The following is a 26,849-nucleotide window of genomic DNA, read 5'->3' as shown; positions in this document are numbered from 1 at the left end:
CCACCACGGGTGCCGGCCCCCTCCTGCCAAAGGCCTATTTCCCTCCAAGCCAATGCTGCAGCAGCTGGCAGCACCCTGCAACCATGGGGGAGCTTAGCTTTTTTTTTTAAAGAAATCTCTAACCAGGATGGTGGTCCCTGGAGGGGAGACCCTCCGTAAATCTCAGGGCTGAAAGGGGAGATTGGGACACTGAGAAAAAGCTTCTGAAAAGGAGGAGGATGGCTGCCACTGTTTTGTAAAAAAAAAAAAACCAAAATCAAGCAGTTTATGTCACCCCCAGCAGGGGTGCTCACCTCTAGAGGCCCTTCTGAGCTTGTTCCGCTTTTCCGGTGGCTGGCTGGGATCAAGCCATTTTCGTGTGGTTTGTTTGCTTCAGGACCTAGTAGCTGTTATGGTTTATAGCCAAGCCATTATGGCCTCTTCCACAAAAAATAGTGGAGCTCTATGATAAATGAGCCAATGCCCACCCTCCTCTCTGGGCAGATCCGTGTTTTCCAGCCTGCTACCAGGGGAGCTGCCAGCAGGGACAGGATGCTGAAAGTCCCGGTCCGTGTCGTGCCTCAATGGAAGGAGCTCCAGAAGCAACTCAGGAGGAGGCTGGAGCTACAAAAGGTGACAGTCCCGAAACCACTCTGGGAATCTTCTTGGCCCAGAACGGGAGGGGGCCGTGGGGCAGGGTGGGGGACTGGGACACGGAGTGGGGATCAAGGCCAGGATCTCAATGAATCAGGTTTCTTGGAAAAGGAGAATGGGGACAGCATCCTGAGAAGGGGATTGTTTGACCCTCAAGCGATGGGGAGGCTGCCTCTGGCCTTGCTGTTCCTGGACAGCATGCAGTGTGCCAGCAGCCAGCCAGTAGCATTTTCTAGCCCCCCTCTTTGCCAGCCCCCCTGCCCCTCGCTCAGTGCTGCCCCCCCCCCAACCTCTCCAGCCCCTGTGTGAGTCCTGCCTCTCCTCCCTCTTGGCCAGGCCTTGCCGGACGGGGCCGAGGGGACCCCCTTTCTCCTGAGCGACAGGCCCAGCATTGTCTTCCGGGAGAGCTGCTTCCCCAGCTACATGCCCCTCTTCTGCTACTACGCAACTGAGCAGGGGAACTTCTTTGCCTCCTTCACCTGGAGGAGGGCCAAGCGGAGCAAGGTGAGTGCGAGTGACCCCACTCGGGAAAGAGGTTGCCCTGAGTGGGTCCAGAGGTTCTACTGCTAAGGCTGCCTGCAGGCCAAGGCTACCAGCCTTCGGATCTCTGCTTGATCAGAGCAGGCCACTTCAATGGGCTCTTGCTAGCCTTCCTCTCCCTATCTGCACCCGGAACTTTCCCGGCCTGGCACTGTAAAGGGCTGCTGGAGCCTGGGCCTCCTCAGTTGTGCCTGACCTGCTTTAAAGGAGGACCCGGCTGGTTTCCCTCCCCTCACACCATGCCTGAGGCCTCTCTGGTCCTATGTTCTCTAAGCTGGCTTAAGCCACCCTGAGCCATTTGCCCTTTGTGCCCCACTCCTGGTGGTCAAACGAATCAGCAAGTCATCCTCCTTGTGCCCAAGATGCACAGATTGCAGTGGCATCCTCTTTCACAGTTAGACAAGATCCTGATCTCCCAGACCCCTTTTCTCCCTCTGAGCAAAGACGCCCTGGCGGCCCAGTTCTTGTTTTCCCAGCCTCCTGCTCTGGCCCCTCTGCAGGCCGGGCTGAGGAGGGTGGGCCTTTACACTCTGCCCGTCCAGCCTCTCCCTTTGCTGTAGGAGTCCAAGCTGCGCTGGGTTGAAGGGCTTGACAGGGCAGGTGAGCAGAAACCTCGAATGGAAGAAAGTGTGCGCCCAACCTCCCTGTTCCCTGAACAGCCACTTTGGCTGACTCTAACCCTTCCTCTTTCCTGGCAGGTGCGTGTCTGGAGTTATAACATGAAGGACGAGACTTCAGTGACTGAGAAAATGTATACCTTAGATGAGCATCCGGGGGTCCTCACCATCACCTATGTCCCCCACGTGCACCTCCTTGTGGCCTACTGTGATGACATCCACTTTCGCTTCTTTGGGGACCATACTCGGGACTTCAAGCTGCTCTCCAAGATGTCTTCCCCCTATTCAGTCACCAGCCTGTGCTACAGTCCTGAAACGTGTGAACTGATTTCTGGTGCCATTGGAGTGCTGGCTTTTTGGACCTTTTTGATGTTGGAGGTTCCCTCTATGAGTGTCACGCAGGAAGTATATGTTGCAACTGGTGAGTTTGTGCACTTTCTCAGGGTGGAGCAGGAGCGGAGGATGCTGGTGGCCCTTTGCGAGAACATTATTCGGGTGTATGACTACCAAACCAAAGCCCAGATCTGCACCTTCCAGATGAGCCAAGGTGTCTCCCTCACTTGCTGTGCTGCTTATTGGCCCCAGAATTTCCTCTATACAGGAGACCTGGCTGGGGAGGTCAAGGTGTGGAACTTTGATACAAGGACCCACATCAACCAATTCAAGGCCCACCAGAGTGCCATTAGCAACATAATCATCCGGATCTCTGTGCACAGCTTCATGACTGCCTCCTTGGATGGAATGCTAAAGGAGTGGAACCTGATGACTTGTGAGCTTCTCCGACGGGTGGACATTGGTGAGGAAGTCTTCCAGGTACAGTTCCTCAATGAGCAGACTTTCTTCCTCCGTACCCAGTACACCTTCTCCATCCGTACAGTCAACAATTTCTACCAGCTCTTCAACAGAAGCAAATCGATCCTCAAGAGGTTGGTGCGTGTACAGTGTGGACCAGACAAGGCCCGCATCCTGGCCGCCACTGAAGACGGGATCATCCGATTCTTATCCCCTGTGACAGGTGAAATGTTGTTTGTTACCTGGCCCTTCCAGCTGCTAGAAAAAGCTCTGGACTATGTTTATGACCCAGATCGGGAGGAACTCTTGGTGACAATGGGCACAAGTGACATCTATGTGTTGGATACCACCAAGAACCCTTGCCCAATCAAGTACGTTTTGCGTACCACAGACAGCGTGGACGACAAGGTTCTGTGCTTGGCCTACAGCCGTCTGGACCTGAACGGCCGAACCACCAGCTTCATCTTCAGTGGGTTCAAGAGTGGCAAAGTGCGCTCCATCACTCAGCAGCTCTATCGAATGGGCGGTCGCAAACTGCACGATGGCAATGTGGTGGCCCTCAGCAGCCTCTCAGGCTCAGGGTACCTGTCGTACCATTCAAGGGAAGCCTCCTTCCTCTGCTCCTACGGACTCGATGAATACATCGTCCTCTCGGAAGTGATTTTGAAGAAGAACAGCCTCCTGGAGGTGCTCCCTCTGGTTGTCATTCCCAGCACCAACTGCAGGATCAACATTCTCCTGCTCATCCCTGGCTACATCTGTGCCTTGACAGAGCAGAACCGAGTCCGGCTGTGGCGCCAGGCAGCCTTGGTTCCTGGTGAGAACAACCCCTTCTGGAAGGAGACAGCAGCCATGCATTCAAGCACCATCACCTCTTTCGACTACTGCCACACCCTGAGCATATTGGTGACCGGCGGCTCGGATGGCTCCGTGCGCATTTGGGACATCCTGGGAAAAATGTTGGTGGAGTTTGACACCACCCTCAAATTCAGCCGTGTCTGCTTTGCCAACCCACGGGGGGACTTGGTGGTCGGCTGTAACACGGATATCTACTTCATCTCATGTGTTATGTACCTGCCAAGGAAGCATCTCACCCGGCTGTTGACCCACCGTGTAATGGATGATGTTGTTGAATACCCACTGCCCTTCCTCCCCTGCTTCCTTCTTACCTTCGATATAGTTTTTGTGCCCAAGTAAGTGGTTTCATTCATTGTGTTTTGGTGGGATGGCTAAATCTCTCTCTCTCTCTCTCTCTCTCTCTCTCTCTCTCTCTCTCTTTCTCCCTCCCTCCCTCCCTCTCCCTCCCTCCGTCCCCCCTCTCTCTCTCCCTCCCTCCCTCTCTCTCCCTCCCTCCCTCCCTCTCTCTCCCTCTCTCTCCCTCCCTCCCTCTCTCTCTCTCTCTCTCCCTCTCTCTCTCTCCCTCCCTCCCTCCCTCTCCCTCCCTTCCCCTTCTCTCTCTCTCCCTCCCTCCCTCTCTCTCCCTCCCTCCCTCCCTCTCTCTCCCTCTCTCTCCCTCCCTCTCCCTCCCTCCCTCCTCTCTCTCTCTCTCTCTCTCTCTCTCTCTCTCTCTCATGTAACTGCAGCTTGTTGGCTTAACAGGTGTTGGGATTTGAATTTTCTGGTGTTTTATGATTTTTTTTCTGGAGAACAGCTGCCTTTGCATATTCCAGATATTTGCAGGTTTCTGTTTTTTCTGCTTTTTGTAGTGCTTTGTTTAACCATTACTGTATCCTTTGGAGAGTGGATGCAAACCTGCTCATTGGCCAAAGGTTTTCCCCACATCTACCACATGCAATTGGTGTGACTCTTCGGGGGCCTGGCTTTTTCACTCATCCATGCTTCAAATGGTCAGCTTGGTTGGACTGTAAGCTCACATCCGTCTGAGGTCTGATTTACGTAGATGATTGCTCCAAAGAGGCACAGTGGGACGGTGCCCCCCTTTTCCTTGTGGGTGTCATCATTTGATGCGGCTGTGGTGCTTTGGAAGAGTCGGGGCAGAAAGACTGAGCCGGTCGGTCTCCCTGGCAAGGGACAGCTGTTTTGGCTGCCATCCTTCCCCGCCATACCGAGTATCCACCCACAGTCGCCCAGTTTCCTCTTCTGTGCCAGTAGACCGTGAGGGGAAGGAGCAAATGGACCGTGGGGGTGCTTGTGGGTGGCCCAGACGCTGTTACTGCTTGAGGACCATTTTGAAGAAGAGGAGCTGGTGGAGAGGGAAACTGGGAAGTTTGTGGGAACCGGATCCTTTGAGGATGGATGAAAAAGTGAGGCTTTTTCATTAAAGATGGGGGCATTGAGCACTGTTGGGGAACCAAGCTGGGAGATGGCATGGCCACCATTTTCAGTCTGATGCCCATATTTGGGCTACAAATTCTGGGAGTTATAGTCTAACCTACCTATGGGGCAGCAAGTGGGTGTCTGCTGGTGAACTTCTTGAGAGGTCAGGCATGACGTGCTGTGTGGTTAGAAAAAAGAGGTAGCTTCTACTTCTCATGCACCATTGTCCTTCCTTGTTCAGGTACCTCCAGGTAGGCAAGCAGGCCAAGAGGTTTGAGCGGATGGAGCCCCTCACCAACCACAAGGAGGTGGCGATTGAGAAGAATGTGGCCAGGGTGGTGGAGTTCATTGGCAGGGATGCAAGCGTCTTTCCTGGCCCCGATTTCTATGGGCTGCCTCCGCCACCCCCCAAGGAGACCCTGCCAGAGTTTGCAGTGGAATACCAGCTCATTTCTCAGCCCACTCTCAGGCCTTCTCTGGAGAAAAAACTCACTTCCTCACCGCCTTACCGTGGCCTCCCGCGGATGGTGGAGCACGTCCCCTTGCTCCAGACCATTCGGTTCCAGGAGGGGCACTCCTGGCCGATGGCACCCGACGGCTATGTCCCCAACTCAATCATCCGGGCTCGGCTCTTCCCCAAAGGGACTCCTCCCGATCTCTGGTGCCCCTTGCTGTCAAGCCGGGACCCCCTGCCCAAGAGGAAGCTGGTCAAGGTCCAGATGCCAGAGTGGGACACATCCGAGGTGGTGGAGAAGGCGCGGAAGAGAAAGGCTCAGAAAATGAAGCAGACGCCTTCGGGCATGAGGGGCCAACGGGACCTGCTGGCAGAGATCATGACCAAGCCTTGGCTGAGGCACAAGCCCAGCGACACCAGCCTGCCCTCCGTCGTGAAGGCCATCCTCAACCTCATGGACAATGTCCCCTACTCCACCTACCTGCTCTGCACCTCTGCGCTGGTGCAGCTTTCCGAGTCTTACACACTGCCCTCCTCCATACAGGAAGTAGCCTTTGAGCGCCTCATCCAAGACACCACACACAAGGAGGTCAGGGCAGGCAGGACTGGGGACAGTTAAGGCACCTTTGGGGGGGGGTCCTTGGCCAGCACTGTCCACTTCCTCCTTGGAATGACAGGGAGGAGAGGTAGGAGAATGACAGTTGGATGTTCACTAGGTGAGATGGAGGAAGAGGAGGAGGAGGAGGAGGAGGAGGAGGAGGAGGAGGCAGTTCTTCCTCTCCCCCCCCAGCCCAGGATGGATGCACAGCCAGAGCCAAGTGACAACACTGGGGACTCACTGAGCAGGAAAAGGCAGGAGGTCTCCACCTCCCAGGGAGAAGCAGCTGCTTTTCAGGAGCTGCAGGGCTAGTACCTATCTAGCAGGTTGGACAGGAACATCCAGGGGTGACGATGGGGTATCCAACTTTTCTCTCCTGCCCTTCAGGGGTTCAAGGCAGAGGGAAGAGCAGCTGGCTCAGGGGGCCAGGAGGCTTTGGGCTCGGCATCTCAGGAGGCCTTGAGAGCTGCTCTGAGGCATTTCCAGAGTCTGAAACTCCTGCCTTCAACCACACCTGCTTAGTCTTTGACCAGCATTGTTATTTAGCCAGTACTGCTGCAAATGAATAACCAACTGGGTTACTGACGGGGCACCAATCCTTGTAGAGGTTGGCCTGAGCCAGATCCAGGTCTAGCTCAGACCATTCTGGTTCAGCTCAGGCATCTCGTTTCCCAGGTGAGGATGCGGCTAGCGGCCTGGGAGGCCTTGGGGAAGATGGACCTCCTGGGCGAACAAGAGGTGGTAGCCCTGGCTCGGGCCCTGCTGGACGAGAACAGGAACGTGCGGGACCTGGCCCGTTCCTTGCTTGACTCGGTGGCCGGCATCACTGACAAGTTTGTCCTGAAACAGGAAATGCAGCGGCTGGCAGCAATGAGCCTGGAAGACCTGTGAGTCCTTCCCTGCCTGGATGGGGGCAATAGACGTGTCCCGCTCTTGCTCTTCTGTCTCTGGCCGGGGGAGGTCCTGGAAGGGTCTCTTGCCCAACCTTGCAGTGGGCGATTAATCTGTGCATCTGACTCCCTTCAGATGGCCATTAATCTGGGTAGTTGGATCCCTTCCTGGCCCTGAGGACCCACTGGGGCAGTCCCCAATTCCAGCTGTCTCCCCTCCCCCTCTATTTCCACTCTGGCTTCCAAGCATCCCAGAGTCTTCTGGGTGTCCCCTATGAGAAACAGACAGGAGTTGGGCTGATCTGTCAGGGCAGTCGTATCCTTTTGTGTGGTTTTACCTACCAAGATAGGCCGTGGGCCTGTCTAAGGGGCTAAAAGATGCCCCCCATCCTGAGGCCCTGGGGGCTGGTTTCCTCTCCACTTAGGGCAGGTCCAAAAGAGCTGCCAAAGGCCTTTGGGGACCAGGTTTTCCTCAAGGAACCGAACGATGCTCGTCTTCCTGTGGAGCAGGAAGGTTTCCAGGGTGGGAAGGACCCTCCTTCACACAGGTCTCTCTGCCTTTCCAGGACGGTGCTGAGTCAGAAAGAAAGAGGTGCTTTTCCTCGCAGGGTGAGAGCTGCCGGCATCGTGGCTGAGTCGAAGGATGAAGCCGTCTATGCCTTGACGGAGGGCACCGAGAGGCTGATGACCTGTGTGGAGAATCAGCTGACAGCCAATCTCTTCCTCATGTCTGAGTGCCCCCCGCCAGAGGCGCAGCTCTTGGGGTACCCTCCCCCTTCCCGGCGCAGACGCATGTCTGGAAAAGTGGCTGAGGAGTACGGAGAGCCAGAGGGACCAGAAGCAGGCCGTGTCCGGTGGCTGGGGCTCTTTGGCCGCTCTGGTAGGAAAGAGCCCGAGGCTCGAGGTAATACAATCTTGTGCCTTTGTGGCAGTGTGGCTTCCCTGCAGCCCCCCCCACATGTCTTCCTGGGGGGACTTGTGGCCTCTAAGGCCAGCGGTCTGTGGCTACGCTCCAACAATGTCCGAAGGCTTTGGAGGCACCCCAGAGATTCTTGTAGGCTCAGTGCCTGGATCCTGAGGGGGAGGCCATCTTGACTCCCGACCATACAGAACCCTTTGCTCTGATGGGGGACAATTCCCACTGCTCCAGAAAAGGAAATTCATCTTCACACAGATCCCGGAAACCAGTGGGGGAGGGGATTGTCTACTTCTGAGGTGTCCGCTTTGCTTGTTTGCCCCCTCCCTCCCTCCTTTCATCTTGTCTCTCCCATTGCCCCCACAGCTACCACTGAGGAAGCCAGGCAGAGCTCCCCCAGGAAGCTGCCCCGCATCCAGCAGGCCCGAGGGAAGGGGGCTGCCATCACGCTGACCCCTGAAGCCCCAGAGAGCAGCAGCAGCAGCCCCAGCCAGCGCACCACCAGCACCAGCGGCTCCCCTACCGTGAGCAGCGGCAGCTCTGCCTCGCGGGAGCTGCGGGCCGCCAAGAAGGCGCAGCGTGAAAAGGAGAAGCTATGGCAGCCCAAGGTCCCGGCCACCTCTTCCCAACATGTCCGCAGGCTCAGGAAGCAGCGCAAGCAGGCCCAGCCTGTCCTCCTGCAGCGCCGAGACACCCGCACGCAGCTGTACACGGAGATGCTGAAGAGCATGAAGGTCCGGAAGGAACAATCGGCACCAGTGGTGGCAGTGCCTCCAGCAAAACCCAAGGCTGGCAGCAGCCTGATGCAGGCCAAGCCCAGCCCCATGGAGCCACCCACGCTGCCCCTGGTGCCCCTGGTGCCCCCTGCCAAAGGCAACCTTATCGATCCTAAGCAGCAGTATGCGACTGACAAATCCAACTGGCGCAACGACCTCTACAAACTGATGATGCTGCGCATCGCCCCCTCGGTTGAGGGGCGCACTGCAGGGGAGGACTTCCTGGCCTCTGCCCGAATTGCCCTTGCTGGCCAGAACCTCTCCTGGGAGCTCTTGACCAACCTCAGCCAGGCCCTCCTCAGCTCCCAGGAAAAGCTGACCACAGAGACACCCGCCTGGAAAAAATACATGGACGACTTCATCAAGCTTTCACTGAAGGAGTCGTGGCTCCAGTCTTCGGCGGAGAGCTTGGAAACCATCTTGGCCGTGAGGACGGCCGGAGCCGTCTCCAGCAGCTCAGAGACAGATGAGCTCAGCCAGGATGAGGCAGAGAAGGGACTGGGGGAGGAAGCGGAGGAGAGAGACAGGGGGGCAGAGAAGAAGAGGCTCCGGGAGCATGCAGCTAAAGAGGGCAAGCTATTCCAAGTGGCCTCTGAAAAAGAGGCGAGGCGGACTGCTAAGTTGTCCAAGAAGTGGGCTGCCAAAATGGAAGAGTTTGCCAAAAGGAGGCAGGAATCGGTGGCCAAGGCCAGAGAGCAGGAGCTTGCTCGGAGCAAGGAGCAGTTGCCTGCCAGGAGAAAAGAGCGGGAACGCCCCCTGGAGAAAGAGCGGGAACGCCCCCTGGAGAAAGAGCAGGAACACCCCCTGGAGAAGGAGCGGGAACGCCCCCTGGAGAAGGAGCAGAAGCCCTCCAGAGGCAGAGCACGAGCAGCAGAACCTCAGAGGCTGAAGGAAAGGGAGGCTGCTGAAAGGAGAGGAAAAGACGTGACCGTGTACAAGGCCGGACGGCCTGCAGGCGAAGAGGAGGAGGCAGAGGAAGTGGCGGAAGCAGAAAGAAGCCTGGAGGAGCTGCCCAGTGTGGAGGAGCTGCAGAAGAAGCCCCTCCTGACGGACTCTGAGAGGATCCTGGCCCAGCTGTCAGAGGACACGCTGACTGAAATGAGGACAGAAGGCAAGGCCAGAATGAGAGACGAACTGAAGGCCAGAGCTTTGCAGGAAGCCCTAGAAGAGGTGAAGGAGAGAGCTCTGGAGGAAGCCCGCCAGATAGCCCTGGCTGAGGCCAGAGACCGGACATTGCTTGATGCCCGAAAGAAGGCCCTGGTGGAAGCTTGGGAGAAGGTGCTGGAGGAAGCTCATCAGAAAGCAGTGGAGGAGGTGATGGAGAGGGCACTGGAGGAGGCGGAAAAGATCGTCCAGTCTGAGGGTCTGGAGGGGAACCTGGCAGAGGAAAGGCTCCAGGAACTGGTGCTGGTAATAGCTGAGGAACTGGCCAAGGAAAGGGCCATGGAATTGGCCATGTTGGCCAAAATAGAAATAGATGAGGCCAAAGTTCTGGAGCTAGCTGAAGAAGAGGCTATACAGATAGATGAAGTGAGACTTCTGGAGCTGGCTGAAGCCAGGGCCCGGGAACTGGCCGAGACCAGGGCCCAGGATCTGGCCGAAACTGCCATGCTGGACATGCCAGAGGAAAGACTCCTGGAGTTGGTTGAGGTAAGAGCCCAGCTGCTGGCCCAGGTGAAGTTGATGGAGAAGCAGCTGGAGCAGGAAGAAGAGGAGTGGGCTGAGAAAAGGGCCCTCTTCTTTGACAAAGAGAAGATGGGGTCCCCGGAGGCCCTGGATGACAAGAGTATCGGGCTCCTCTCTGAAGACGAAAGAGAAGCCTTAGTGACCCTGTGGGAGATGGACCAGGCTCCGGAACTGGAGGCTGAGCTGACTGACCAGGCCCAGCTGCTTCTGGAAGTCCTGACTCAGCCAGAGAAGCTGCACAGGAGGGATTCCACCACCTTCCGGAACCTCTTCCGTGTGGTATCCCTGGTCGGGGTCCCCTCAACAGCACACCTGCAGGAGATGGTTGACGCTCTGCTCCAGAAAGCCGAGGACCTGTTAAAGGAAGCTGAGCAGAGGCAGGAGTCCTCGTCAGAAGAACAGGTGTCTGTCCTCGGATGTCTCAGGGAGGCAGTGGAGGCCCACAAGCCCTGGAACACCAGCCCCAAGCAATATGGCGCCAGGATGAAGAGGCTTTTTAAGTCTGTCCTGGCTGTGCTGCAGGCCAGGAACCTGAAGAGGCGGCTGACCAACAACGTCTGGCTGCAGGCTTGGCAGCGGAAGGCGGAGAAGGCCTGGACCCAGGAGGAGGGCCCACAGGTGCGCCGGGAGGAGTGGCGGGAGCAGCGCCGGGAGGAGGACCGGAGGGCCTGGCTGAGGAAGAAGCTCAGGCAGGCCCTTGGGAAGCTTCAGGCTGATCAGGAAAGGGCTCAGCAGGAAAGACTGGAGCAGCAGCGCAGGGAGAGGTGCCTCAAGTTCAGATCACGGCCCATCGTGCTGGGCTTCCCAGCGCGGGCAGAGGAGAAGAAGGGCAGGGCAGAAGAGCGGGGGCAGAGGGAGGGGGGAGAGGGGGAGGGCCCAGAGGGGGCCAGGGTGGCGGACACGAGGAAGTCATCCCTGAGAAAGGAGAAGGCAGCAAGGGACCGTGGGAAGCTGACGTGGTCCATGGGCCAACAGTGGGAGAAGGCCTGGCATGCCTTTCTGCAGACCGAGGAGGAGCTGAGCCCATCCCTGGCGGTCCCCCAGCCCAGGGGGTACCGCCTGCCCAAAGACTCTCTGTACAAGACGACCAAGCCCACCAGGCGCCTCCATCGGAAGATGCTCAGGCGGGGGGCCCGGCAGCACATCTTCCGCCTGGACGAGGCCAAGGGGGTAGACTGGGAGACCTTCATGGGACTGTACCTGTCCATTGCATCCATGAAGGAGAAGGGAGCGGAGCCTGCCGTGTGGCAGGAGCAGGCAGCCAAGCTGCTTGACCTCTACGGCATGAGCAACTCGCTGGTCCGGGCCATGATCCAGCAGCTCTTGGTGGGTGGCCATCGCCAGCGCAAGTACATCCCCAGCAGCCGCCTGAGACTGAAAAGGGCGCAAGCCAACCTGGGCCAGAGGATCCTCTATGAGATGATTGTTCACTCCACCCGGCTTCGGCCCCCACAGCCGACCTTCCACCACGTCATCCCACTCAGCTACCAGAACAATGTGCAGCCCTTCAAGATGCAAGGCATCACCCATTTTGGTCCCCTCTACCTCAAGTGGAAGACCTTCTCCAAGGGGAAGCTGCCGAAGATGAGCCTCTATGTGTATTCACATCCCTCTTCATAGCTTTCCGCAACCTTCGTTCCCATGGACCGGCTCTGTTTTGCTTTTTTCTTGTTTAAAGAATAGCCTCGGAGTGTTGTGAGTTTTTTTTGTGGTGGGGGGGAGAGAGCAATTTATGCAAACTGTAGAATAAATTAGTTATTCAAGCCATCTGGTTCATTGTTTTAAGTTCACTTGATTATTTATTTACATATTAGTCCCCTGCACCAAGCAGAGAGAAGAATGAGTGGGGCTTTTGTGCAATTAGTATATACTATAACATATACACTGAAGCAGGTACAGAGATCTCCTTGGACTGGATATTCACAGGGATGGTGATTATGAAATAAAGCCACTTTTGCTACTTGGCAGAAAGACTAGGACAGGTGTAGGCAAAATAAGTGTAGCACATTGAGCACAAAGGGAGATATTTTCATTATTATGATGTTTGTGACATCGCACACCAGCAGACAGGAAAGGGGGTGGGGGAGGAGACAGGGGCTGCGGGAGGGGGCAGGGAGGGAGCGCGGGCAAGCGAGTGCAGCAGCCGGGCGCGCAATCCTGGCCGCTTCACCCTTTTCTCCCGGGCAGGATGCCTGGGACGGCCGGCGGAAGCGGAGGTCCGAAGGCTGGGCCGCCGACGCGGGGGCAGCTGCGGAGGTAGCTCCCGGTAAACCAAGGGAGGAGACGTAGGTTGCAGGCCCGGGGCCGCACCTGAGGGCGCCCAGTCTGCGCATAGAGCGCACCGCGGTGGCTGGAGGGTGGCGCTCTCCGCGGCCAGTATAGGGCGCCAGAGCCAGCGGTGGTCGAGTGGCGCGGAACCCCCGCAAGAGCTAGCCGGCCAGGTGGGCGGTGGGAGGACCGATGAGCAGTTGAGGCCGGCGCGAGGCAGCCCTCTCCCCGGGTAGCTGCCGCCTGGCCGGCCCGGGTTCCCCCTCCCCGTTTTGTCGGGCGAGGGGAACGTGGAGGGAGCATCCCGGATAGATCAGCAGCAGTCCCGGAACCGAGAAGGTCCCACTCCCCGCCGGCAGTCCTGGGAACCACATCAGCCTCCCTTCGTGTGAGGCCAGAGTCGCCAGCGCCTCCGCACCGAACGGGAGGCGGGCAGGAAGCGCCAGGCGGCGGCTGTGGGCTAAGTCGCTCGCCTGGGCTTTGAGCACAAGATCACAGTACAAATCCCCCAGCCTCGACCGGCAGAAAAGGCCGTGGGCCCCAGCACCCCAGGAAGCCCCAGCCTCATCCCACGTCTGCGTGCCCTTCTCCGTGAGTCACAGCCGCGGCCTGATCTGGTCCGGGAGAGGCCAGCACTGCAGACACCTGCCTGTCGGGAGGAGCAAATGTTTCCGAGGGGCAGGTGGGAGAGATCCAGGGAGGCAGCCGCCTCAGGGCCTGCTAGTTATGCTGGCATGCTGCAAAGTTGGCCTGGCCGCTTTGGAGAATGGTGGTTCCATTAATCAAAAGATCCCTCCAGTTCAGCCGATCCCCTGAGGACTCGGTAGAGCCGGGTCTCCCTGAAGCCCCTGAGAGAAGGTGATTGGAGCTGGTTCCAGGAGGGTCAGAGGACCACCACTCAGAAGCTGCTTTGCCTTCCCTGGCTTTGCAGTGATCCCCTTGGACGGAAAGCAGACCTGGGGCCGAAGCAGCTTGGCCAAGAAGGAGGAACTGGTGGGATCCAAGAAGAAAGGGCCGACATGGGGCCGAGCTCCACGATCCACAAACAGAGACTCGGTGGGGAGGAGAGGTATGGGGCCAGGTGGCTCCCCAGAGGGCACCCAGAAGCCTGGCCGGAAGGGAATTCCAGGCTGGAGAGGCTGGACTTGGGCGGTGGCAGACTGAAGCTGCCATGACAGGGTGTCCCGTGTGGTAGAGCCTGTGCTTTCCTCACCTGCACAGGCTGAAGTCCTGGCCCAAGACAATAAACAGTGGTCATCCAGCACACCCAACCTGGGCAAATCCCCCAAGCACATGCCCCTGGCAGTGGGCTTTGCCAGCCTCATGGAAATGAGTAGGCTGCTTACGTGTTCCCTTCCTACCCCAAGAGTTGGGCTGGAGGACCTGGCAGGGCAGAGCCAGCTTCTATGCCCCTTTCTCTGGCCCTGAGGTGTGGTTTTCTGGGCATAAACAGAATGCCTCGGAACAATGGACATCTTGCTGCCCATAATAAGGCTTGGGTTAGTTGTCATGGATTTGGTTTTGCACCTGTGAGTTTAACTGACCTGGCTCAGTGGGTTAGGATGCTGAGCTTGTTGATCAGAAGGTCGGCAGTTTGGCGGGTCGAATCCCGAGTGCCGCGTAGCAGAGTGAGCGCCTGTTACTCGTCCCAGCTTCTGCCAACCTAGCACTTCGAAAGCACGTAAAAAAAATGCAAGTAGAAAAATAGGGACCACTACGGTGGGAAGGTAACAGCGTTCCGTGCGCCTTTGGCATCTAGTCATGCCGGCCACATGACCACGGAGACGTCCTCAGACAAGCGCTGGCTCTTCGGCTTTGAAACGGAGATGAGCACCGGCCCCTAGAGTCGGAAACGACTAGCACGCGTGTGCGGGGGAACCTTTACCTTTACCTTTGCTTACAAGCATCCCTGTTGGACTGTCCAAGAATGGAACTCCCAGTAGGGCTGATCGGTGATTGATGCTTCCACTGTGGATGAACCTTGGCAATGAAAATCTCAGTGGAGGCTGGAATGAGTAGGGGCTCCTTGATGTGCTTCCTTCCCCATATCTCAGCTTTATGTGGGCAGGGTGGGGGAGAGGATGGGGGTATCTAGAGCCCACAGAAGCAACAGCAAAGGGGGCGCTGCTGCCTGGGGTGCTGTGCCAGTCTGCTTCCTTTTCCTTTGCCCCCCCCTCAGAAGAGCTTGCAGAGAAGGACAGTAGTCCCCCCACTCCAGCCAAAACCAGCCACTTTCGCCCCTGGGAATCCAGCTGCTGCCGTCCGCTGCCAAGGGACCCAAGTGGGCTTCAGCCCTGGGAGTTGTGACCGTCACTGCTGCAGTGAGCTTGTCCTGCTGCGCTGTGTGTCAATTTTGGCTTCCATCATGCTGGGCATGAAGCTGGTCAAACTGACAGGCAATGGGCTGAGGCTGCTCCCATCTTCCGGGCTACCCAGCAATGTCACCCTCCTATCCCTCTTTGACTGCAACTCCGCCAAGTCGCTTCTGCCCTCTGACGTGGAAGACGCCGCCCTGGATGAACAGCCCTCGCTCCCAGAAAGTCCGCCTCACTTCCCCAGCAGAGCCACTCACCCCCACCCATATAAGCGTCACACAGTCCCTCAACCAAGTGCACCACCAGACACCCTCCGAGGGAACCCCCCAGCAGGGTTCCGGCCGTCCAGGTGGGCATCAGCGGCAGGCAGGGTGCAGGCAAAGCAGTGCAAGGGGGCGATGAATCCAAGGCCTGGAGGGGCTTCCCAACTCCACCTGAGCTCCCAGAGGTCTTCCTGACCTGTCCCGGCTCTGTGAAGAGGGTGGGGCCCCTCTTGGGTGGGGATGAGGGGCTATTGGCAGTTCAGATGCTAAAAATGAACACCCCAGCTGCTTTCAGGCAAATAACTGGGTAGGGGGTAGGGGGTGGGGATCGACATCCAAGCTCTGATCCTTTCTGCCATCTTGGTTTTTCTCCCTCCAGGCTGCCAGGAAGCCCTGCCTTTTCCAGCTTCACCAGATCCTCACTCACTCACCACTGCCCGAGCCCCCAGCCAGGCCACAGAGCAGCCCTGCCCAAGCTCCTCGATACCCTCTCTGGGTTGGCGGTTGAGTTCCCCAGACTTATGGTTCTGGGGGACTTTAACCTGCCATCCCTGGGAGGTTCGTCGGGGTTGGCTCAGGAGTTTATGGCCTCCATGACGGCCATGGACCTGACCCAGGTAATTCAGGGCCCGACTCATGGGGGGGTCACACACTCAATCTTATTTTTCTATCTGGACGGTGGCTTGATGATCTGGGAGGGGGATCTCCAGCTATTACACCCCTGTCATGGACCAATCATCACCTCCTGCGGCTGGCCTTCTGTTTCACCCCCCTCCGTCGCGGGGTTATGGAACCGACCAGGTGGTTCCGTCCCAGGTGCCTAATGGACCCTGAACAGTTCCAGGAGGCGCTTGGATCTGTGCCTGCCATCTACGCTCACAGCCCGGTCGATGCCTTAGTGGAAGCCTGGGAAAGGGTGGCCACGGAGGCACTCGACCGCGTTTTTCCCATGCGGCCCCTGACCCGGCGCAGATCCTGGCGGGCACCATGGTTCTCCGTGGAGCGCCGGGAGATGAAGCGTCGGAGACGGAGCCTAGATAGCTGTTGGAGGTCCAGCCGGTCTGAGTCTGATCGATTGAGGTTAAGAACCTTTACAAGGTCTTATCTCGCAGCGATGGAGGCAGCGAAGTCCAATTACTTCACTGCCCTCATCGCGTCTGCAGATAATCGTCCGGCCGCCCTGTTTGGGGTGACTCGCTCCCTCCTGAATCAGGAGGTGAGGGAGGAGCCCCTACAGGGTCATGCCGAGGAATTTAGTCAATATTTGGCGGATAAAATCACTCGGATTCGGGCCGGTCTGGACTCCGACTGGGCGGAGTCTGACAATGGGGAATCGAGCAGTCTTGGGAACATTACTTGGGAAGAATTTGATCCTGTGACTCCGGAAGAAGTGGACAGGATCATGGGGAGGCTGAGTCCCACCACGTGTTTATTGGACCCATGCCCCTCCTGGCTGGTTTATGCAGCGCGGGAGGGGACACGAGGCTGGCTCCAGGCAGTAATAACTGCTTCTTTGAGAGAGGGTAGCTTCCCTGCCACCTTGAAGGAGGCAGTGGTGAGGCCCCTCCTCAAGAAGCCTGCCCTGGACTCGGCCATTTTGAATAACTATCGTCTGGTTTCCAACCTTCACTTTTTAGCGAAGGTTGTTGTGGTGGCACATCGGCTTCCTCTGTTCCTGGAGGAAGCGGATTATCTGGACCCCTACCAATCAGGCTTTAGGCCCGGGTACAGCACGGAGACAGCATTGGTCGCACTGGTGAATGATCTCTGGCGGGCTCGGGACAGGGGTTGCTCCTCTGTCCTAGTCCTATTAGATCTCTCAGTGGCTTTTGATACCATCGACCATGGTATCCTACTGCGGCACCTCAGAGGGTTGGGAGTGGGTGGCACTGTTTTACAGTGGTTCTCCTCCTACCTCCTGGGTTGTTCACAGTCGGTGTTGACAGGGGGGCAGAGGTCGGCCTCGAGGCCTCTCGTTTGTGGAGTCCCTCAGGGGTCGGTCCTCTCGCCCCTTCTGTTCAACATCTATATGAAGCCGCTGGGTGAGATCATTCGTGGTTTTGGGGTGGGGTATCATCAGTACGCTGATGAAACCCAGCTTTTTATTTCCACCCAAAATCAACCCAGTGATGCCCTCGCCGTGATGTCCCGTTGCCTGGAGGCGGTGAGGGTCTGGATGGGGAGGAACAGGCTTCGTCTAAATCCCGACAAGTGGCTGTGCATACCAGCATCTCGGGTTGTCCACTCTATTCCATCTTTAACTATAGGGGGTGAGGTGTTACCCCCCGTAGATAGGGCTTGCAACTTGGGTGTCCTCCTTGACTTACAGCTCTGTTTAGAAGATCATATAGGAGCTGTGACCAGGGGGGCTTTTGCCCAGGTTCTCCTGGTGTGCCAGTTGCGGCCCTATTTGGACCGAGATGCCCTACGCACAGTCACTCATGAGCTCGTGACCTCTCGGATAGACTACTGCAATGCTCTCTACATGGGGCTGCCCTTGAATACCACTCGGAGGCTCCAACTGGTGCAGAATGCGGCCGCGCAAGTTGTGATGGGGGTCTCCCGATACTCCCATGTAACACCTCTGCTCCGTGAGCTGCATTGGCTTCCAGTTGTCTTCCAGGTGAGATTCAAGGTGATGGTGATGACCTATAAAGCCCTAAATGGCATGGGCCCGGATTATTTACAGGAGTACCTTTTGCCGGCTTTAACTTCCCATCGTCCTGTGCGCTCCCATAGAGAGGGCCTCCTCAGGGTGCTATCAGTCAGGGAATGTCGACTGGCAGCCCCCAGGGGGAGAGCATTCTCTGTGGGCGTGCTTGCCCTCTGGAACCAGCTTCCTGTTGAGCTCCGGATGGCTCCCAACCTTCGCTCTTTTCGCCGCGACCTGAAGACTTGGTTATTTGAACTTGCCAGCCTGGACTGAGGGATTGGGGTTTTAGATTTTAAATTCCAAATTTTAAATTTTAGAATGTGTTTTATTGCTTGGGCTATTTGGTTTAATTTATTTTAATTTTTGTATATTATGTGTTGTATATTGTGTTTTAATTGCCCTGTACACCGTCCTGAGTCCTTTGGGAGAAGGGCGGTATATAAATCCAATAAAATTAAATAAAGAAAATAAATAAAGAAAACATTGCGTTCACCCATTCGGCGGTCCTGGGGGGCGTGGGCGATGGCCATAACCCCAAAACCCTCAGGTTGCTACCTTCGCTTTTACCCCTCTCTCCTACGGTACTGCCGAGGAAAAACCTCCAGGACAGGGAGCCGTGAAAGGCCCCGGAGCCTCCCCAGAAGCCCTTCCTTGGAGCCTGCCGAAGGTCCAGCTTCCGCCCAGCCTATCGCCTTTCTGCCCTTCCCCACCCCAAGAAAGGACTCGGCGCCCCAGAGGTGTTTGGCAAAAAACTACATTCTCCCGCCCGCAGTCCGGATGGGGTGGGGATCGCTCCGGATCAAACTGTCTCTGGAGAACATCACCGAGCACCCGGGTTCCTGGATCGTGGACGCAGCGGAGGCTGCAGACGGGAGGGAGAGGCAGGTCCGTCCTACGCAGTCACCTCCTTTGCGCGCTGGTGTCAGCAGCTGATCTTCATCTCCGTCAGCTGGATGTAGCGGAGGACGTTGGTGTCTGGGGGGGAAGGGCCGTGAGCGGAGAAAGCGGCCGGCGGGGGCGGGGAGGGCTGCTCCGGATGGGAAGTGCCCTCTCTCGTTCCTCTCTGGCGTGGCGCGCGGCTTCGCCCCCCTTCTTGCCCAGACCTGGCCTGGCCAGGAGCAGCGGTGGCTCCGGACCAAGGGTCCCGAGGGCCGTGGCTGTCCTGAGCGGCCCTTTTCCGCCTGGCCCGAGGCCCGCCCCGCCCCAAAACCCACCTGTGGGCTGGCGGCACTTGGCCTCCTTCAGGTAGAGCAGGGCTTTGTCGCAGTCGCCCAGGTGATAGAAGGCGATGCCCGCGCGGTACATGGCTTTGAAGTTGCCCTTCTCCTTGGCCAGCACCTTGAGGCAATATTCGCGGACTCGCTCGTAGTTCACCAGCTCCGATTGCAGGAGGCAGGCTGTGGGGAAGAAAGCGAAGGGCACCAAGACACCCCACCCTTTCCCCGAGCTCTCGTTCCCTGCCTTGGCTTGCGGCAGGGGCAGCATGGCGGGACTGAGCCGCCCCCGAGGGGCCCAGGGGTCCTATATTGGGCTTGATTCCCCTCCATCCCCGGAGCCAACTGCTACCTCAGACTGCAGCAAATGGGGGGAAAGAGATCTGCTCCCTCTAGAGACGAACCGCGTGCGCACGCGCACACACACCGTGCCAGCTCCAGCTAACTGGCGGTACTAGCTCTGCTCAGGAGTGTTGGTGTTGCGTGGCTCCCTTTGGAGAGTCTCCCGTAAACTGGGATGGCTCTATTTCTTTTTCTTTTTCTTCCTCCTCCTCTCCCAATACCAGGCTCTTTCCTTTCCTTTTCAAATTTCTCTTTCTTCTATCAGGCAAAATCACGAAGTTGTTGTTGAAGTTCATTTCAGGCTACAAAACCACCTGAAATGACCCACCTGAACGCTGCAATTCTGCACACCAAGAATGCAACCGAAGTGCAGCTTCAGCCACCTGTTTCGTTTCTAGAAGGGCTCGTCGTGGCAAAACCACGTGACCCGGAGGCCTCTCCAGGCCCCAGAGGAGACCTCGCGAGCTGCCAGCCGCTAAGGAAGACCTGCATCCGGCGCTGCTCGTCTCAGAACCCGGACGCCGGTCCAGCCCTCGTGGGCAGGCGCTTGGGGCGCAGGTGTGAGGTGGGCAGGTCAAGCAAGGCACAGACATGGCCTTAGCGGCGAAACGCCCTGGGAGTCCTTGGGCCAATTGTGCGGTCTCGGCCCATCATATAGGGGAGTGTTAAAGGTACAGTGAGCATCTTGGCTCCATTGAAAGGAACATCTGATGACATTAAGGGGAAAAAGCTACCAGGAAAAAAAGCATGTTTAATTGGCACTCAATGACCAAATGGCAACATTAAGTATGGTGGGACCTTTTCAAGCTTTGCAGAATTCCGGACTTCCGGGTGGTAAGGCGTCGCTGCAGGCAGCCATTCTGGCTGTCAGCCTCGCCGGTTCCGTAGAGCCGCCGAAAACAGCGCCGATCAGCTGTTTCGATGGCTCGGAAGCCCGCTCCTCGGGAGAAGAGGAGGGGGTGAGCGCTCAGGTAGGGGTAGAGCTCTCCGGGGCCGCCAGAGCTAAAGTTCTGGCGGCTGAAGGATTGAGCCCCCCTGAAGCCTGAGTTTGCTCCGGACTGCGGGGCGCCTCTGCTCCAGGCTTTTTGGAGCAGAGCAGGGCGTCAGCAACCATCCCTGCCAGCAAGAGAGAACCTGGATGCAGGCAGAGCGATACAGGAGATTCAGGTGAAAGTGAATTTATGATCTTTAACTCAATGGACTTTGTGGAGTTTGAAAGTGAAAGTGCCTAGCAGGCAATAGTGAGTGAAAATGGCTGCCAAATCTTCTAATGTTCCTAGAAGCGCGGGGGCTTCTCCGGTGCAGCAATCTTCGTTACAAGCTTTAATGCCCCCTCCCTCTGCACCTGCACCTGTACCAACTTTTACAGTTAAAGATTTGCAGGATGTGTTGCAAGAGGCTATGAAAAAGCAATCGCAACAATTAGTTGAGCTTATGGATGAGGTTAATAGAAATAAGGGCAGACATCTTACTTGCATTTCAAGGCATGGCTATATGCATAGAGCGCTTGGACGAGAGAGTGGAAGATCTCAGCCAAAATAATATCAGATTAGATGCAAAAATGACAGAGACTGAAAATGTGATGGATAAAATTGATAGTGACTTGACCTTGGTACAGTACCATGAGATGGAGTTTGCTGTGAGAATTAGAGGCTTAAAAGAGGATTCTAAAGAAAATTTGAAGAAAATAGTTTCCGAGGCTTTGGAAGGTGTGTTGGGGCGACCAGCAGATGCAATTATGGAAGATATAGACAAAATTTTCCGTGTTAATTCGTGGATTGCAAGACAAAGGAAATTACCCAGAGATGTGGTGGTTTATTTTACAAAGAGAGCAATTAGAAATGAGGTTATTCAAGCCTTTTACAATACTAAATTTGCAATTGCTGAGCAAGAAGTTTTGATTTTAAAAGAGATCCCTCCAAGAATCCTAAGGAGAAGGAAGGAATTTGCCTTTTTGGCACAAGAATTAAGACGACGTGATATTAAGTTCAGATGGGAGATACCAGTGGGTATGGTGGTGATGCATGAAGGCATGAGACATTGTCTTACTACAGTGTTGCAGGCATGTGATTTTTATAGTAATGTTTTAAAAGCAGTCCTCATACCACTTTTGGAATCTACAAAGAAGAATGGTGAGGGAGAGCCTCAATTACGCAGTGAGAATTTACAAGGTGCTGAAGGAACAACGCAGATAGACGAGAAAGCTACAGGAGTGGATCAAATTTCAGTATCATCGGAGGAGACCAGAGACCAGAGGATGACGCGTGCTGCTTCGAGACGAATGAGACGAGAGCAAGAACAAGAACAGCAGAAAGTCATGATGGCACCTCCAAAACTTACTTATAGTGAAGCTGTGGGAGGAGCGCGACCTAAGAGAGTGCAGGTGATTTTGGAAGAAGCGCTCCAAAAGCTTCAGGTCGCAAAGGATGGCAACAAAGTTTCTAACCTGGAATGTTAATGGCTTAAATTCACCACAGAAGAGAAAGAAAGTTTTTCAATATTTAAAACAATTTAAGAATTATGTTATTTGTTTACAAGAAACACATATTAGAGTTACAGATCAAAAGTACTTATTAAATTCAAGACTGGGTACACAATTTATTGCCTCCGCAACGGATAAAAAAAATGGAGTGGTTGTTTATGTTAAGAATACCTTGACAGTGGAGTTAATTGAAGCAGATAAACAAGGAAGATATGTTATAATTGAACTGTTAATAGAAGGCAAGAAAACACTTCTGGTTGGATTATATGCTCCTAATCAACAACAAGCAGACTTTTATAGTTTACTACACAGCAAGATTACTCAGTGGGATTATAAATCTTTTATTTTTATGGGGGACTGGAACGGTGTTTTGGATGTACAAATGGACAAGAGGGGTTTTTTTTAAAGTATTCCAAGTCATTCTAAACTGCCTAAATCTTTTTTTGAAATGAAGGATGATTTGGAATTGTGAGATATTTGGAGAGAAAGAAATTTGCAAGAGAAGGACTATACTTTTTTTTCTGATAGACATCAATCTTTTTCTAGAATTGACTTTATACTAATTACTAATGATTTTTTTTCTAGAATTAAGAAGATTAAGATTTGTCCAAGAACTATGTCTGATCATAGTCCAGTCTGGTTAGAGATAGAAAAAGATAATAGAGATAGGCGTTCCTGGCGTCTAAATGAGAATTTGTTTAGAAATCAGGAAAATGTGGAAGAATGTAAAAAACAGATGAAGGATTTTTTAAAAATTAATATGCATAAAGGTACTTCTATTGAAATGGTCTGGGATGCTAGTAAAGCTTATATGAGAGGTGTATTAATATATTTGAATAACAAATATAGACGCAATTTGGAATTCAGGAGGAAGGAATTAGAGAATGAAATTAGGGAAAAAGAAAAGGCTTTTATTTTGAATCCATCGGATGTAAAGATTAAAGAGGTAATTATTTATTAAGGGGACAGTTCGACAAGTTGATGGCTGATCAAGTGGCAACTAACTTACGGTATGCTAGACATAATACTTTTTGCAATGCCAATAAACCAGGTAGATGGCTAGCTTATTTGTTAAGGAAGAAGCAAAGGGCTTCTAATATAGATAGAATAGAACATAAGGGTAAGGTAGTGTATCAGCAGAGTCTTATTAAGAAGACTTTTGTTGATTTTTATTCTAAGTTATATGCTAGAGATAAGATTAGTGAGGCAGATATTGATGAATATTTGATGAATGCTAATATTCCTGTGCTTACACAAGAACAAAAGGAAGAGATGAATCAATTGATAACTGAGGAAGAAATTTTTTCAGCAATTAAACAATTGAAAGTGGGTAAGGCGCCAGATACGGATGGATTGACTGCTGTGTATTACAAAAATTTACAGTTAGAGATGGTAAAGCCATTAAGGGAATTGTTTCAGACAATTCAAATGGGAGGAGGGGTGCCCCCGTCTTGGAAAACTGCTTTTATTTCTTTGATTCCGAAGGAAGACCAGGATGTCACCCAAGCAAAAAATTATAGGCCAATATCACTTTTGAATACGGACTACAAGATATTTGCTAAGGTTTTAGCTAACAGATTAATGAGGGTATTACAACAATTAATTCATGGTGACCAAACTGGGTTTATAAGTGGTAGACAAATGAAGAACAATGTGAGGCATGTAGTTGATTTGTTGGAATTTTTGGAAAGAAACAATCCAATCCCTGCAGCGTTGATCTTTTTGGACGCTGAAAAAGCCTTTGATCAATTGGATTGGCAATTTTTGTTAAAAGTATTAGATAAAATGAACTTTGGGGATAATTTTTTACAACCAATTAGGGCATTATATCAAAAACAAACAGCCCGCATAATAGTTAATAATAGTTTGACTGAAGTATGTAACATTGAAAAGGGTACAAGGCAGGGGTGCCCGTTGTCACCTTTATTATTTGTTTTAACATTGGATTCGGAAAAAATTAGGGGAATTCAAATAAGAGATCAGGATTACAGACTGAGGGCATTTGCAGACGATCTGGTTGTTACGGTAACTCAGCCTGAAGATTCAGTTGTAGAACTGATGGAGATAATAATGCAATATGGGAAAGTTTCTGGATTCAAGGTTAACATACAAAAAACTAAAATGTTGTCTAAGAATATGACAGTATCACAAAAGGCTGTTTTAGAAGAGTTAACGGGATTTGAAATTGTTAAAAGGGTTAAATATTTGGGGATATATTTGTCACCCTCAAATGTAAAGTTATATAAAAATAATTATGAAAAGTTATGGGGAAAAGTTCAAAAAGAATTGGATAGTTGGAAAAAACTACAATTATCCTTATTGGGAAGAATTGCAGCAGTGAAAATGAATGTTTTGCCAAAATTTTTATTTTTATTTCAAATGATACCTATTCTTAAAAAGGATTCAAATTTGGAGGAATGGCAAAAGGGTATTAATAAATTTGTTTGGGCAGGGAAAAGGCCATGAGTTAAATTTAAGATTATGCAGGATATGCGTGAGCGAGGTGGTCTTAAAATGCCTAATCTTAAACTATACTATGAAGCTGCTGCTTTGTCAGCGATAAGTGATTGGATTAATTTAACACAAGTGAGATTATTAAATCTTGAAGGCCATGATTTGTTATTTGGTTGGCATGCATATTTATTGTATGATAAGAAGGTGGATAATGTGTTCAAGGTACATATTTTAAGACATGCTCTGTTGCGAGTTTGGAAAAAGTATTGTTGTTGTTGTTAGTTGCGAAGTCGTGTCCGACCCATCGCGACCCTATGGACAACGTTCTTCCAGGCCTTCCTGTCCTCTACCATCTTCTGGAGTCCATCTAAGCTCACGCCTACTGCTTCAGTGACTCCATCCAGCCACCTCATTCTCTGTCGTCCCCTTCTTCTCTTGCCCTCAACCTTTCCCAGCATTAGGCTCTTCTCCAGTGAGTCCTTCCTTCTCATTAGGTGGCCAAAGTATTTGAGTTTTAGCTTCAGGATCTGGCCTTCTAAAGAGCAGTCAGGGTTGATCTCCTCTAGGACTGACCGGTTTGATCGCCTTGCAGTCCAAGGAACTCTCAGGAGTCTTCTCCAGCACCATAGTTCAAAGGCTTCAATTCTTTGGCGCTCAGCCTTTCTTATGGTCCAGCTTTCACAGCCATACATTGCAACTGGGAAGACCATAGCCTTGACTATACGCACTTTTGTTGACAGGGTGATGTCTCTGCTTTTTAGTGTGCTGTCTAGATTTGCCATGGCTTTCCTCCCAAGGAGCAAGAGTCTTTTAATTTCTTGGCTACAGTCCCCATCTGCAGTGATCTTGGAGCCCAGGAAAAAGTATAGACATAAGTTAAATTATAAGATACCTATATGGGCAATACCGAAACACACAATAGAAAATATAAGTGTTGGGTTTAAACATGATGTGACTACATACAAGGAAATTTTAAGTTTGGAAAGGAATGTATGGCATTTAAAGCCGTATAATATTTTAAGAGAAGAAAAGATTGTACAAACTTGGTTTCAGTATGGGCAATTACAGGCCAGGTGGAAAGAAGACCAGAAAATTGGTTTTTCAATGACTGATGAAAATCTGGTAAAGCAAATTAGAGATCAAGGCCAAGCACATATTAAAAGGATATATCTTGCATTGATAGAAATTGACTCAGAGACAGAACTTGTTAAAGATTGTATGATAAAGTGGGCTCAGAATTTTCAAGAAGTCATTACAATGGATACCTGGGAAAAGATTTGGGTGAGAAATGTAAAATTTACGCAAGCTCAAAACTTAAGAGAGAATTTTTATAAGATGTTTTATAGGTGGCATTTAGATCCTAAAAAATTAGCAAGTATGTATCCGAACTGCCAGCCCAAATGTTGGAGGTGTGGTGGTGAAGATGCAACGTATTTTCATGTATGGTGGACCTGTAAAAAGGTTAAAGCTTTTTGGATTAACATTTGGTGGAATATGCAAAAGATATTTAAGAAAAGGATAAAGTTTTGTCTGCAACTGTTTTTACTGGGCATTATTACGGATACTACTGTTGTGGACACTAAGTTGATCTTGAATTTAATTACGGCAGCGAGACTTTTAGTAGGGCAATATTGGAAGAAGGAAGAACTACCGACTATAGAAGAATGGACTTTAAAAGTTTCCAACCTGGCGGAAATGGCAAAGATTTCAGCGTATTTGAAAGACCAGTCGCAACAGAGATATATTGTGGAGTGGAGAAGATGGATTGATTATATCCAGAATAAATATGGGACTAAAAAGTTTCACCTAGCATTTGAATAAGGATTTAAATATATTGCTTGTAGTTAGTTTATAAGAGTTAAAGTGCGATAGATTTAATAGTTTATTGTTGTTTGCATAAGGTAGACTATGATTGTTTGTATTTTTATACCCTGTATTGAGCTCTGGGAAGTCGGGGAGGGGGGAGGGGAGGGGGAAGGGAGGGAGGTGTTGGGGAGGGTTGGGGAGAGGGGAGGGGGTGGGGAGGGGTTTTGTTTTGTTAAAAAATGTATTCTAAAACTTTTCAATAAAAAAAAGCTTTGCAGAATTCCAACTGGCCCCAAGCAGCTGTTCCCTGGGCGTCGGCAGGCAGCGGAGGCCCCTTCCACAGTGCTGGGAGCCGCCTGCGACTCCGAAGGGCTCCCTCCAGCTGGGCGGGTGGGGCCGAGTCCTTCTGCTCTCGGCTGGGACCAGGACTACGCGGCTTCCTCCTCCCTCCCAGCTCGGCGGCGGGGGCGGGCTCTTACCAGCCAGGCTGTCGTAGCACTCAATCTCGGTGCTGTCCGCCTGCTCCCGCTGCTCGGCGGACAGGCGATGCCAGGCGACCAGCGAGCTGCCCTTCGCAGCCGCCGTCTCAGGCTTTCCGTCGCCGGCCAGCGGCTCCAGTCCTTTCAGCTGCAGCAGTGCTCGGTGGTACTTGCCGATGGCTTCGCGGAGCTTCTTCTGCTTGTAGCAGCGGTGCCCCTCCGCCTTGAATTCCACCGCCCGCTGGAGCTTGGCCTCCAATTCCGCAGCCGCGGCGCAACGGGCCCGGCAGCCCCCTCCGCTCGCCCCCAGCACCAAGGAGGCCCTGCCGGCCTCCGGGCAGCTCTTCTGGTACGGGCTGCGCTCCTCCATGCCCGCCTTCACTGACCGAGGCCC

General features: G+C 53.2%; 2 protein-coding genes across 2 annotated transcripts; one reads left to right on the top strand and one right to left on the bottom strand.

Moving 5' to 3' along the window:
• Positions 1 to 370: 370 nt before the first annotated feature.
• WDR87 (WD repeat domain 87) lies at positions 371 to 11,815 on the top strand. Its single transcript, XM_081334547.1, has 7 exons — positions 371 to 612; positions 970 to 1,137; positions 1,872 to 3,775; positions 5,101 to 5,902; positions 6,587 to 6,798; positions 7,368 to 7,705; positions 8,084 to 11,815. Exons 1-7 carry the CDS (start codon positions 460 to 462, stop codon positions 11,797 to 11,799), a joined length of 7,293 nt encoding a protein of 2,430 aa, XP_081190673.1. The 5' UTR covers positions 371 to 459; the 3' UTR covers positions 11,800 to 11,815.
• A 6,755-nt stretch (positions 11,816 to 18,570) lies between these two features.
• On the bottom strand, positions 18,571 to 26,825 carry TTC9B (tetratricopeptide repeat domain 9B; the record flags this gene model as incomplete). The annotated part of the gene is given in 4 exon segments (XM_081334315.1): positions 18,571 to 18,600; positions 18,604 to 18,653; positions 18,893 to 19,075; positions 26,456 to 26,825. Coding segments are annotated over 4 exon segments (633 nt in total).
• Between the last annotated feature and the right edge of the window lie 24 nt (positions 26,826 to 26,849).

The sequence above is a fragment of the Vipera berus genome, assembly GCF_964194415.1.
Source record: "Vipera berus genome assembly, chromosome: 9".
Lineage (NCBI taxonomy): Eukaryota > Metazoa > Chordata > Lepidosauria > Squamata > Viperidae > Vipera > Vipera berus.
This window is presented reverse-complemented; position numbering and strand designations above follow the sequence as displayed.

Bases quoted from the DNA above. Each gene is read 5' to 3' on its own strand.
- WDR87 (XM_081334547.1), top strand. From the start codon at position 460: ATGCCCACCCTCCTCTCTGGGCAGATCCGTGTTTTCCAGCCTGCTACC. The intron at 3,776-5,100 runs GTAAGTGGTTTC...TTCCTTGTTCAG, and splicing joins GATATAGTTTTTGTGCCCAA to GTACCTCCAGGTAGGCAAGC. The intron at 6,799-7,367 runs GTGAGTCCTTCC...CTGCCTTTCCAG, and splicing joins GCAATGAGCCTGGAAGACCT to GACGGTGCTGAGTCAGAAAG.